The 13,488-nt window shown below is 37.9% G+C and overlaps 1 protein-coding gene across 1 annotated transcript in view; it reads right to left on the bottom strand.

Annotated features, from left to right (window-relative positions):
- The window catches only part of LOC136241648 (uncharacterized), a 226,954-nt gene that overhangs the window by 142,247 nt on the left and 71,219 nt on the right, over window positions 1–13,488 (bottom strand). The window contains exons 4-11 of the mRNA XM_066032896.1: window positions 13,175–13,363; window positions 12,936–13,124; window positions 12,689–12,877; window positions 12,251–12,439; window positions 11,058–11,246; window positions 10,821–11,009; window positions 10,234–10,422; window positions 9,952–10,140 (exon numbers count right to left, since the gene is read on the bottom strand). Coding sequence (XP_065888968.1) covers window positions 9,952–10,140; window positions 10,234–10,422; window positions 10,821–11,009; window positions 11,058–11,246; window positions 12,251–12,439; window positions 12,689–12,877; window positions 12,936–13,124; window positions 13,175–13,363 — 1,512 coding nt within the window. The remainder of the gene's footprint in view (window positions 1–9,951; window positions 10,141–10,233; window positions 10,423–10,820; window positions 11,010–11,057; window positions 11,247–12,250; window positions 12,440–12,688; window positions 12,878–12,935; window positions 13,125–13,174; window positions 13,364–13,488) is intronic.

Here is a 13,488-nt window from a genome sequence, read left to right as displayed (position 1 = left end):
TATCATTGGCCCTATAGTATAGTATATTAAAAATTATAAATTTTAAAATAAAGTAGGAATCCAAGCGATAAAAAGTAGTGAAACAAGAGAAGAACAATGGTAGCTATTACAGCATAGCTTGGTGGGAAATCCCTACTTTGGCATGATATAGCCATTATTTTGTGTTCAATGCCAAAGTAGGAATTTCCCACCAAGCTATGCTGTAATAGCTACCATTGTTCTTCTCTTGTTTCACTACTTTTTATCGCTTGGATTCCTACTTTATCTTTAAATTTATAATTTTTAATATACTAGTTTGTTTAGTTTTTGTTAAGGCATACAGCTAGCTATAAACATGTGACTGTTCTATTAGGGTGACTGCTGTGTTAGAGTATCTTGAGGCAGCCGGCAAGATGTGCACTTGCCCAAAAATGGGAATGGTTTTGATCAATTATAGAGTATGTCGAGTCATCCTTCCAAATTGAAGGTGTGTGGTCACTGAAATACAGCTAGTGCAAAAGGGGTGTGTCATTGTGGTTTCAATCGATAGATCGATAATGCATAGAATGAAGAATGAGAATGATCTTGTGACCTATCGTGAAGCTATCTGATACCAGTACCTCCATACAGTACCCTCCGTCATAGATTATATCAATAAGGAATATAATCTATTCCTCTGTACAGTAGCATAGTCTAAGCGCGTTAAATAATTTTGTGGCGTCTATTATGCTGCTTAAAGAAAGTGTTTATACAGAAAATCAATGCCTTGATATGGTTTCGTTGGATGAAGAAAAAGACAAGCAGCCTGATTGAAGATAAAAGAAAAGACAAGGTGCAGATGGCACACAGTCGTCGGAACTCCAAAAGGCACATCCCACTGGTAAGTTTGTTATTGTTGTGTAAAAATTAATGGTGGCCGCGCACTGCTTCATTTGGCCTCTAGGCTTGCGACTGTGGTCAGGTAGTCAGGCAGTCAGTCTAAAATTCAAAGTTTTGGCGATTTTTAAAATTCTGTATCCAGCCACTAGTAAGCGTTTTGTTGTATTTAACACTGTTTTATGTATTATATGGACTAGTACTATTCCATAAAGGTGATTTTCGTCTAGTAAGATATCTATAGGATGATTTTTAAAGGCAGGATTTTGGACGGCATTTGAAAATTTCACATGGATTCCTACTTAAACGGTACGACCATACCATTTGATAATCATATTGGAGTAACCATGGAACCCTGCACACCTACCAAAACAACCACTATCATCGGACAGCAGATGACAAGTGAACAAACGGCTGATTGTAGTTCTATTATTAAATTTTACCGACCAATATAAAATGAAGTTTTATTTGTTAAATAAGTAGAAAATATGAGCATGCTTGTGTGGTAACCTCACAGCTAGCAAGCATGAGAACTACGTACCATATTTGTATGATGCCTGCATCACAGTGCTAGAGGTAGTATAGAAAAGTAAGTATTAATCCACTCAAATATAGCCAAACTGTGAATAAATGGTGTGGCCTTAAAAAGCCTGGGTGAAAAAAGTTGTGAAATCAAAGGTGGCAGCCAAGAAATGGCTGCAATGATGTAATGCTACTAAATTTTAACAATGCTGACACAGCCATTATTAAAATTTATTAGCATTAACATCATTGCAGCCATGTCTTGGCTGCCACCTTTGATTTCACAGCTTTTTTCACCCAGGATTTTAAGGCCACACCATTTTTTCACAGCTTGACTGTTTTTGAGTGGATTTCACTTCTTTTTGTAGGCTATAAGGCCCCAAAACCAGCCTATGGCTGACTTCTGGATTTGTTTTTTTACTAACATTTGCTCTTATCTATACAGACATGATGAAGATTATTGAAGATGGCAATTGACACACTCCTATTGTTTAAGAAGTTTAAATGACAATCCTTTACAAGTACACAGAAAAGTTTGGAATTTTCAAGTAGAATAGGGACCATAACACATCGGTAAAAAGTACTGAAACAAGCTGGGGTAGTGCACGATATTAAATCACAGTGAAACAATAAGAAGTGTTATATCCCTATTGTGCATTTCCATTATGGTATCTTGAGCACAGTAGGGATATAACACTTCTTATTGTCTTACTGTTATTTAATATCGTCCACTACTCCAGCTTGTTTCAGTACTTTTTATCGATGTGTTTTGGTCCCTACTCTAGTTGAAAATTCCAAATTTTTCTGTGTACTATACTTGTTTGTTAATTTTTTGTTAATAAATTATTATGAATGGTGAACCCATGCATACCGCATCTGAAATGGCACCACGTGCCCCAATTATCATTTGAAAAGTGAAGTATCTAGTCTTGCGTGGCCATGCGAGACTATGAAGTATTCATTACACTTTGTTGTCAGCTATGTTCAACCTGTTACACAGCATTTCGAATCAAGAACTGTTCGAAAAGCACCTCTGCAATCCACGCATACCGAAAGTAAGAAATGGTGCCACATGCCCCAGTTAGCTATATCAATTATGGTCTGACTCGTCTAGTTAACTTTTTATTATCTGGAGCGGCTCACCAGTATGTGGCTCCTTGGTTGTGTGGTGCCACTATAACAGCTCTACATAAGAAGAATGGATGGGTCCACCCTGTAACTGTATGTGAAACTATACGGCATCTGGTAAGCAGGGTTTGTTGCCTTGTTGTTAGGAAAGATTTGCCAGATTTATTTCTGCCATGGGGTCAACTTGGAGTTGGAATCAAGGGAGGGCTAGAAGTAGGGATGCGGCGATTATGCCGGCATAATTTCGGGCATAATAGATATGTGTGGGAATCAAGAATTATGCTAGCATTTTCAGGTGATTATAAAGCTTTAACAGTAGGAAAATCTTCGGCATGCACAATTCCGTTTAAAAAGATCGAGATACTCTAATAAAGCAGTCAGAAATTCTAATAGAGCAGTCACTGAATATTATTTACTCTAATAAAGCAGTCACATTGATACGAAATACTCTAATACAGCAATCAGCTAAAGAATTCAAGACTATTTGGATCTTAAACATCAATAAAATGGTCTGATACAGCAATAAACTGGCATTATTAGCCAATTATGGTGGCATAATTTTGGGAATAATGGGCAATTCTCAAAAGCATAATAGGTGAATTTTTTAGCACTGCTCAAAAGCATAATGCTCAATTTTTGGAGCATAATAGCTTCATGCCTAGCTAGAAGCAGCCATTCATTCCTTTCGTTATCATTTGGACTGCCACAAAGACAACCCTGATATGTGTGCAGTTAAAATTGATATGTATAATGTCTTCAATGAAGTACAACGTGTGCATTTCCTTCGGCAAGTCAAGCATCACTTTCCTGGAATCTACTGTTGGGTGAGATGGTGTTATCAGCAGCCTTCTAATCTGCAGATGGGTCCTCTGGCCTTTCAATGCAGCAGAGGTGTACAACAATGGGATCCTCTAGGCCCTTTATTGTTCTCCCTGGTTTTGTTAGATTTGACAGAGTCTATTAAAGTTCCTTGTGATATTTCTTTTCAATTATGGTATCTTGATGATGAAACTTTTGTGGGGTAACGTTCTGCTGTAGCAGATTTATTGGACCTCTTAGCAACACAAGGCCCATCCTTTGGACTCACCCTTAACCTGAAAGAATGTGAAGTTTTTTGGCCAAGTGGAGATCCATCTTTTCCTACATTTCCATGCAGGAGGTAAGCCATCCATTGCAAATTTCGGATGATGTTGAGCTTCTGGGATCCCCTATTTTCGGCAGTTCCAAGTTCTTTGATGATTTTACTGTTTCCCTTTTTGACAAGGTTCATTGTTTACAAGACTTACTACCTAGGTTGGAAGACCCTCAGATGGAGCTTCAACTTCTGCGTCAGTGTCTAAGTTGTTGTAAAATTGTTCATATCCTTCGCACAGTGCCTCCACATTTGCTGATCCACCTTTCAGATTTTGACAACCAACTTCGTTCTAGCCTTTCTCATGTTGTTCGCCATTCACTTTCAGATCTCACTTGGCAACAAGCTACTCTTTCTATGAGGTTGGGAGGTTTGGGCATTCGTCTAGCCTCAGACATGGTCTATGCAGCTTACCTTGATAATTGTTCAGACTTCAAGGACTTAGTTCGTCAATTATTGGGCATCCGGAGAGATAGCGATTTCATGTTGGTGGGAGAAGCTACAGCACAGCAAAATTTGATTGGTTTACTTCCATCCACTTTCAACTTATCCCCTGCTTCACAAACCGATCTGCAGTTACATCTTGATGAGCATTTTTACTCTGAAGTCTTGCTTCAACAGAGTATACGTGATAGGGCTCTTTTACTAGCTTTATCAGATTCCTCTGATTGGCTTTTGCTTGGCTTCAAGTGATACTATGCACCCAACTTGGGTTAGCAATTCCACCTGCTGAGTTTGTTGTTGCTCTCCGGCTTTGGCTTGGTATTCCAGGTTTCTCTGATGTAGATTCACCATTGTGTGTTTGTGGACAAATGGTTGATCATTTTGGAGATCACCTGATAGGATGTGAACGTGGTACACTTCACATAAGACGACATAATGCTTTGTGTGACCTTATTTATTATGCACTTTTGGAGGATAATTTGGATGTCCAGAAGGAACAGAAGATGTCTGAGGAATCTGCTGCCAGACCTGGTGATATTTTTCATCCGGATTTTTACAATGGTCATCCAACCTACATCAATGTTTCTGTTCAAAGTGCCCTCCAGCCTGGGGTTCTGTCACATTCAGCCATCACTCCTGGGTTTGCAGCTCTCAGAAGAGAGATGGAGAAAGATGCTAAGCACAAGGCGCTAGTAGAAGCAGCAGGAGGTGAATTTTTACCCTTAGTAGTGGATAACTTTGGTATTTGGACACCTTCAAGTGTAGAGATTCTTCGCTCGATTGCTTGGATTTCCACTGTGAGGAATGGGCTGTCCACAGACAGGGCTTTTTGACACCTTGTTGAATGGCTGAGTGTTCAATTATACCGTTATAATGCCAAAATGATTTTACGTTTTTGGGCACTTCACCCCCACTCCGAGGATGATTGGTTGCAGGGTTGTTCAGTAGAGGAGGATGGGGATTTGCCCGAAGATGTTGTCGAGGGAGATGACAGTCAGCCCTGTGCCAATGTGGGTGAACAAAGTTGGACAAAAGTATCATCTGGCCTCTGCAGGGATAACACAGTGTCTGATAATAACTTTCCTTCTGCATTTCCTGTCACCAATAGGTTTTCATCGCTCTCTGTTGATTATGTTTCATTGGACCCCAAAGATGTGGTTCCTCAAGATGTTGGTATTGAAGATTCACACATTTAGTTCACTTTTGCATCATCTCAAGGAGCTGTTATGACTGAGAACATTGGGCCAACTGATTTTAAGTTGCTTGAGGAGGCTATTGCCGCTGTTACAAAGCAGAAGACTTCACATTTGGTAACTTCAGCACCCCAGATACTGTGAACTTTCCTTTAGTTGTTGCTGATGGAATTGCTTCTGAAACTCTGTGTGATGGGCAACCACATGATTTGAGGCACTCTAGTTTTCAAGCTAATTACCCATTAGAATTGCCCCTTTATCATCCGCCCACAATTAGTAGTAGACCTTTAGCACTTTCCAGACTAGATGTATCTGTTGACGAACTGACTTCTGACTTTAAAGCTACACACTAACCCAATGATTACCATTCAATCATCTCTTCATTTAATCCACTAGTACCTACCAGTTCCCACTTTCCCCCCTTACCCTGTATTCATCCTTCCCCACTATGCCCAGCGTCTCCATTCCAACTTGACTGTATAATTGGTATAATTATTGTTTTAGCTCACATGTGTATGTTGTAATTAATTATGCATTATTGCACACTAATAATTATCATCTGAAAAGTGAAGTATCCATTACACTTCATTGTCGGCTATTTTCAACCCATAATTATTATTCCACTATGAGGATAAGAACGGAATTATAGTACACAAGTTATTCATTTGCATAATTTTATTCAGCATATAGCTGGATGAATGATGGACATACAGTTTTTAAGACTGTAGCTAGTTGGAGAAAATTTTAAAAATTAGAGTTCCTAGGTTTGAATTTGAGAGCATTTTTTATAGTACTTAGCTAACTGTATGCTTTGCAATACACAGCAAAACTCATGTATGGATACTAAATAATACTGACTGATACTAACTCCATATTTTATTCAGTATTGCTCCGTCTTGGGACCATCTTGGGACCATTGTTTCAATTCTGTCAAAATTTGTACACTAATAGTCTACTACTATGACTAGTAATCTAGTTTTGCCTCTTCCTAAGCTTTACTTGACAAACATTGTTCCAAGACAGAGTGATACTGAGTAAAATTCAATGAATACAGAGTTAGTATCAGTCAGTATTTGTTTAGTATCCATACATGAGTTTTGCTGTGATACATACAAAGATTGGTTAGCCTCTCTGAGATAAACCTGTTTGATGGTAAAGTGTATACTAAAGCAAAATAAGGAGTAGCCAGTGTTGTTATGATTTGTAAAAAATGTAAATTGCTAATATTAGAATTGCGACTGTTCTATTGGAGTAGTGACTGCTCTATTAGAGTATCTCTATTTTGCACAAAAATTCAAATTTATTTGCCTTGCTTTCTTTACAGTGTACAGTGTAGCTATAACTGTAAAGTACATTTATAACTATTGTCTTCTATTTGCCCACTGGATTTCTATACTTCAGAATAGCTACAGTGTGAATGCATGATTCTGGTTTCTGGTATCAATATAGTACTGTAGGTCCAAGGGGGGCAAGAGAAGGGCCAGGGGGGGGCACAGCACCCCTTGACCCCCCCTCAGATCTGCCTATGGCACTAGCCAATTAGCTGATGGAAAAAAGTCAGTCCCATCCCAAAGCCCACCCCCTAGGATTAAGTGAGTATATTGAAAAAGAGTATACACAAACTACATTGTTATAAGAACAATAATGAAATTTAAAATACATATATACATACCACTTTAGCGTGGGTGTTCAAAGGTGCCGCTCGGTGTTTAACTCGCATATTTCCCGGGCAATATCATGGGAAAGCGGTTTGCCAATGACTTTGATACCCAGCCAGTTCAAAGAATCGATGCGCTTTGACTCATTATATTGAGCGACATAGAGCTTTGTATTGTGGGACGCGTTTTTGTAGTAGTTGCTAAGCTTAGCACATTTGTTAAGATAGGGTAGTTGGTTGTTACTAAAGGTTAATGAAGGCATAAAATAATTGTTTGGGCGATTGTGGATGCGTATTTCTACCCGCCGCGTATCAGCCTTTGAACAGACCACAGAACAGCAAAGCTACTACTGCTACATTGAAATAGGTTAGTAACTTACAGTCCTAAGTACTTAACTTAATATAATAACTTACTTACTGTCCCAATAGCGAAGTTAGTTGGCTTAACTTAGTACAAAAATGATAACAATATAAACTCCATCCCACAATCGCAAGTTTTCTAACATTGTGTGTTGAAACATTGTAACGTATTAATGACGTTTTAACGTATGGACAACGTGTTGATGGCTATTAGCCCACGCTATTAAAACCACGATTGATCTTCAGATGCTACTGTATAAAACAAATGGGACGAATTCTCGTTAGTTCTTTCACCTATTAGGTGAGTGCGCCCCAAGTAATAATATCACTTGTACCATGGCTGCTTGGGATTTTGCTGACATATACACCCGCAGCCCTTGGGCCTGCGGCCCTCGGGCTTTCGGTGTATACATCAACAAAATCCCTCGCAGCCATGATATAACTATTACACACACACATATATATACAAGTACATGAAAAAATTTGGAATTTCAACTACAGTATGGACCATAGCACATTGATAAAAAGTACTGAAACAAGTTGGAGTAGTCCATGATATTAAATCACTGTAATACAATAAGAAGTGTTATATCCCTACTGTGCTCAAGATACCATAATGGAAATGCATAGTAGGGATATAACACTTCTTATTGTATTACAGTGAATTAATATCATGGACTACTCCAACTTGTTTCAGTACTTTTTATCGATGTGTTATGGTCCCTACTGTAGTTGAAATTCCAAATTTTTTCGTGTACTTGTTTGTTAACTTTTTTTGTAAATAATTTTATTATGGCTGGTGAACCCATGCATACCGCATCTGAAAAGGCACCGCGTGCCCCAGCTATATCAATTATCATGTGAAAAGTGAAGTTACCATTACGCTTCGTTGTCAGCTATGTTCAACCCGTTACACAGCATTTTAATCAAGAACTTGGGTCGATCTGAAAGCTTGTCTGTGTTTAGTTTTACCTCACCAATACTACCTCATCGTTGTAAGGGAAAATTGAGGCTGAGTTTTGGGTGATATTATTTTGTGGGCCACGCCTACTCCTTTGTGGTCCCTACTATACAGTTACTATCGTACTGTATGATAAGCCCTACTCTACATTTTACACATTCGTTAGCTATAACTTTGTTAACAATGATGTTACCAAATAAGCTATGCTTTCTTTGTACCTGTCATAGGTTAGCTATACAATTCACATTGATCATTATAGTGGGAATATTGTGGAACACAATAAGTAATTGTTGCACATAAGGACGATGCTGCTGGAGTGACTGACAACTGACAGGGAATTGTGACAAAACATAATATGCAGGGTTTCTATGAGATTATGCACTTAGTACATTATTATTCATGTATTGAATTAGAAGTTTTGTATATGCATTTACACTTAATAGTCTTAACAGCTTTAGATAGTTATTTGACTATTCCAATCATGTATGCATATGGTTTTGCTGACTGTGTAGACAATAGTAAGCACATGCAAGGATACATAAAGAAGTGTTAATACTGTAGTAGCGAAGAATGTGTTAGTCACAAAGAAATGCGTTTAGAAATGCAAGCAGTTAAACCTAGCCGCTAAACAACAAACACTAATACTAAACAAGATGTCTTAAGCGTGTATCTTGTCGACGACGTACAATAGGTCCTGACGTCAAATCACAAACGTATTCTAAAAGTTTGGTGCAATAACACGTGTATTCACAATGATTATGGAAGCCCTACTGATGAGCAATGGCCACAATAAAGAAGGATCAAAGGAAAATCAGTAAGCAATAGCTCATACATTGTAGGATATTTAAAATACTTAAAGTTTCATCTCCATGAAATTCAAAGCATTTCCGTCAGAGAAGTAAGGCTGTAGCTGTAGCCAATTTTCCACTACGCTTGACTGAACGCATCAGGCAGGCAGGCAGTGAGGCAGTAGAAAATTTGCGAAAATTTTTTTTTTTTAAATTTCGTAGTACCTAATCGAAAATGCTTCTGGTCGTTCTGAAGGCATGTTTGGGCTTACTGTCAAGTGGCCGTGAAGGATTTGCAGAGATGATTTTGGCTTGATTTATCTTTGTAGACCACGCCCACATCTTCGTTGTCCCTACCATACAGTACTATGGTACTGTATGATATATATATATATATATATATATATATATATATATATATATATATATATATAAATAGAGAGACAAAAACATATATGGTATGGGATTATGGGAATACAGTAACTAATTCAGGAGAGGAAATGCACAGACATTGAGGGAGTCTTGTGTGATAGACTCATGTTCAGTTTTTTCCCCTATTCCAAGAGTATCTCTTCCATCCCAAGGCTATACTGTAGTTTGAGATGTGACAGTGCAAGGTTTCATTAGGATGGTCTTATAAATCCCAGTGGCTTTGAAGTTGAGAACTCCTAAGTATTTTGCCCTAAAGCCTCATGCAATCACAAGCCACAATTTGTGGCTAATCATATACATGTATATATATCACTGGTCCTATTGCATAATGGTATAGGAGAACTATGGAACCTTGCACACCTACCAAAACAACCACCATCACTGGACAGCAGTTGACAAGTGAACAATACAAGCTTGAGAAAAATGGCTGATTGTGGCTCTATTATTTCCCAACAACATTAATTATGTATTAAACACACCTCTTGTACACATTGTTACCATTCCACTCCAACTTCCATTACTGAGGCAGGTTCTATTATCACTACCAGTTAATTCAAAACCAGTGTTACATGTGAAATTGCACACATCTTCATATGAAGAAGATTCATCATCTTCCAGTGAACAAGTAATCAATCCATTGTCAGGATAACTTAGTGATGGACATGGAACTAAGCAGTAAAATGAAAATATAAAAATACGACTAACAATATTGTCAATTATGGCATAAGCATTTACAATCTGATGTATATAATATAACACACCTCTTGTACACATTGCCACAGTACCACTCCAGTTTCTATCACTCTGACAGGTCCTAGTGTCACTACCAGTTAGCTCATAACCAGTGTTACATGTGAAACCACAAGTGTCTTCATAGGAGGGAACTCCATCATCTCCCAGTGAACAATTGATGGCACCATCATTAGGATTAGTAAGCGGTGGGCAAGGAACTAACCAGACATTAAAAGTCAATTGTGAAGCTACATAACTTTTGAGTAACCACATCAAAGCATTACATAAAATATCACATATATGTCACCATTTTGCTAAGTACAGTTGGAGTTCTACAGATGTGTATCAAATACTGGAAGGTTTTAGAGCGCCATTGTAGCACAATGATAGAAAACTAAATATCTATAGGTATGTCCACTACATACAGTAGTTGTAGCAAAATGCACTTAAAATCATGGCTGTAGCTATATATTCATGGACAAAAAAATAGGCTTGAACACAATAGTACAGTACACTGCAATAAACTACAACAAGTTGCACTGCAAAATCTAATAAAGTGTGTACTGTGTACAGTAAATACATTGATGATTTCTTTTTCTCAGACTATACAACGCACCTCTTGGGCACAATGTCATTGGACCACTCCACCTTTCATCACTTTGGCATATCCTTCTGCCACTACCAGTTAGCTCATACCCAGTATTACATGTGAAATTACAAGTGTCTTCATAGGAAGGAACTTCATCATCTCCCAGTAAACAACTGATTACTCCATTTTCAGGGCCAGCAAGTTCAGGACATGAAACTAATATACAACTTAACATATAAAAATTTAAGATACAGTAGACTAAACCTCTTAAGCAAGATGCCATTATCCCACTCCAGCTGCTATTGGCTTGACAGATCCTATTATTGACACCACTGAGCTCATAACCAGTGTCACATCTGAAACTACAAGTGTCTTCATAGGAAGGAACTCCATCATTTCCCAGTGAACAATTTATAACTCCATTAGTAGGAGTGGCAATTGAAGGACATGGAACTATAATGCATGTCATAATAGATTATAGTTATTCACAAAATGATAATATCATATAAGCAGCCAAGCAAAATAGGCCTGAGTCAAATATGCTCACAATTTAGCTCAAAGTGCTTTCAAGAATTTCCCAAATATTTCACCCATTATTCTCTTACAGTATTCCTGCTATGCTTGCATTATGCTTCTAAGTTAGCAACATTTGTGACAATTATCTTGGAATGAATGCTCTATTAGAGTATTTCACTATAAAGTGACTGTTCTATTAGAGAGTATTGATCTAAGGAACTATGTACACCGCATTTGAGAGTTCTATTGCAGTTTCCACTGACTATTCTATTAGGGAGCATTGATGGAACTAAGCTCCATACATTGAAATATCTACCTAATATACCACCATTATGCTGGCATAGCACTCCAGCCTATATTATGCTTTTTGATATGCTGGCATATTTGACAAAGGCCTAGAGCAAAATATTTGATGTTTGCTTAATAAATTGCATTTGGCAATAGTTTAATTTGACAAAATTCAGTTTCATGTGATAGTAAAATGTGTATGATCCATAACTTTTTGTCTACAGAGATTAAAAGATTGCCTACACTTGTATGTACTGGAAAGACTCTTTCGTGTGAAACAAAGATGGAGATACGTATGTTCAGTCCATAGTGCAGTATATGGCCACTCGATATAGGAAATAAAGTGATTCACTGCTGCAGTGTGCCTGAGGCATGTATCGCCTTTTTAGTTAACTATATATGTAGCTATTAGTTTTGTGTCAGATTTGAAGAAGCACCATTTGGTCACACATTTCATACAACCTTAAACATCACCATACTTGACAAGCTTCAAGGTACAACAGCTTGATCTCATGTGCAATTCAATCAGTTATAATATTATAATGCAAATGATAGAAATATGGTGAGACATTAATTTGGCAATTTTGTAACCATTTGCCAAATCACTAATTTTAACTCCACACCAAAATTTGTACCACAACATTGCAACACACCTCTTGTACACATTGTCTCAGTACCATTCCAGCTCCCATCACTTTGACAGGTTCTACTGTCACTACCAGTGAGCTCATAACCAGTGTTACACATGAAACTACAAGCGTCTTCATAGGAAGAAACTCCGTCATCTCCCAGTAAACAATTGTTGACTCCATTGTTAAGATCAGCAAGTAATGGACATGGAACTGACAGTAAACAATGAAAATAAATTATAATGGTAACACTAAAAATTTAGACCTGGCTACCATAACAAATGTGCTAACTATCCAGCCACACACAGCTTTAATTTTAAAACCCTGCCCTGAAATATACATATAGTATATGATTCAGATAAATGTAAATGCATTTTCAGTGAAACTAAGTATTGGACATGGAACTAATTGTAGAGAATGAAACAAAATAAATTGTAGATATATTTCATCACATTAACAAACCTCTAGTGCACACTGTCATAGTACCACTCCAACTTCCATCACTTTGACAGATTCTACTCTCATTACCAGACAACTTAAAACCAGTGTTACATGTGAAATTACAAGAGTCTTCATACACAGGAATTGTATTATTTCTCAGTGAACAGTGACCATTGGCATTTTCAGTATAATTAAGCATTGGACATGGCACTAAACAAGTACGAATAGCATTACAGTTAACAATTAACTCATAGCAACTAAAGCACACCTCTTGTACATACTGCTGCAGTTCCGCTCCAGTTTCCATTACTCTGACAGGTCCTATGGTCACTTCCAACCAACATAAAACCAGTGTTACACATAAAACTGCAATTGTCTTCAAAGGAAGGAACTCCATCATCTTCCAGTGAACAGTTGATGGCTCCATCATTAGGAGCAGTAAGCAACAGACAAGGAACTAGTTATGCATTATATTATGGTGACCACATACGGTAACTGCATACATACCTCTTGTACACATTGCCTCAGTACCACTCCAGCTCCCATCACTCTGACAGGTCCTGGTGTCACTACTAGTTAGCTCATAGCCAGTGTTACATGTGAAACTACAAGTATCTTCATAAGAAGGAACTCCATCATTTCCCAGTGAACATGTGATACCACCATCATTATGAGCAGTAAGTGATGGACATGTGACTAGGTATACAATTGTATGCATCAAGACACACCGGTAGTGTCATGTGGCCCAAGAAGCCGGTGCGCAACACCCGTGAGTATATTGACAGGAAGAACGAAAACGCAATTTTCGCACCTCCGTAGCT

Source organism: Dysidea avara, chromosome 1 (assembly GCF_963678975.1).
Source record: "Dysidea avara chromosome 1, odDysAvar1.4, whole genome shotgun sequence".
In the NCBI taxonomy this organism is placed as follows: domain Eukaryota; kingdom Metazoa; phylum Porifera; class Demospongiae; order Dictyoceratida; family Dysideidae; genus Dysidea; species Dysidea avara.
Note: the sequence above shows the minus strand (reverse complement) of the source record. Positions and strands in the feature narration are given on the sequence as shown.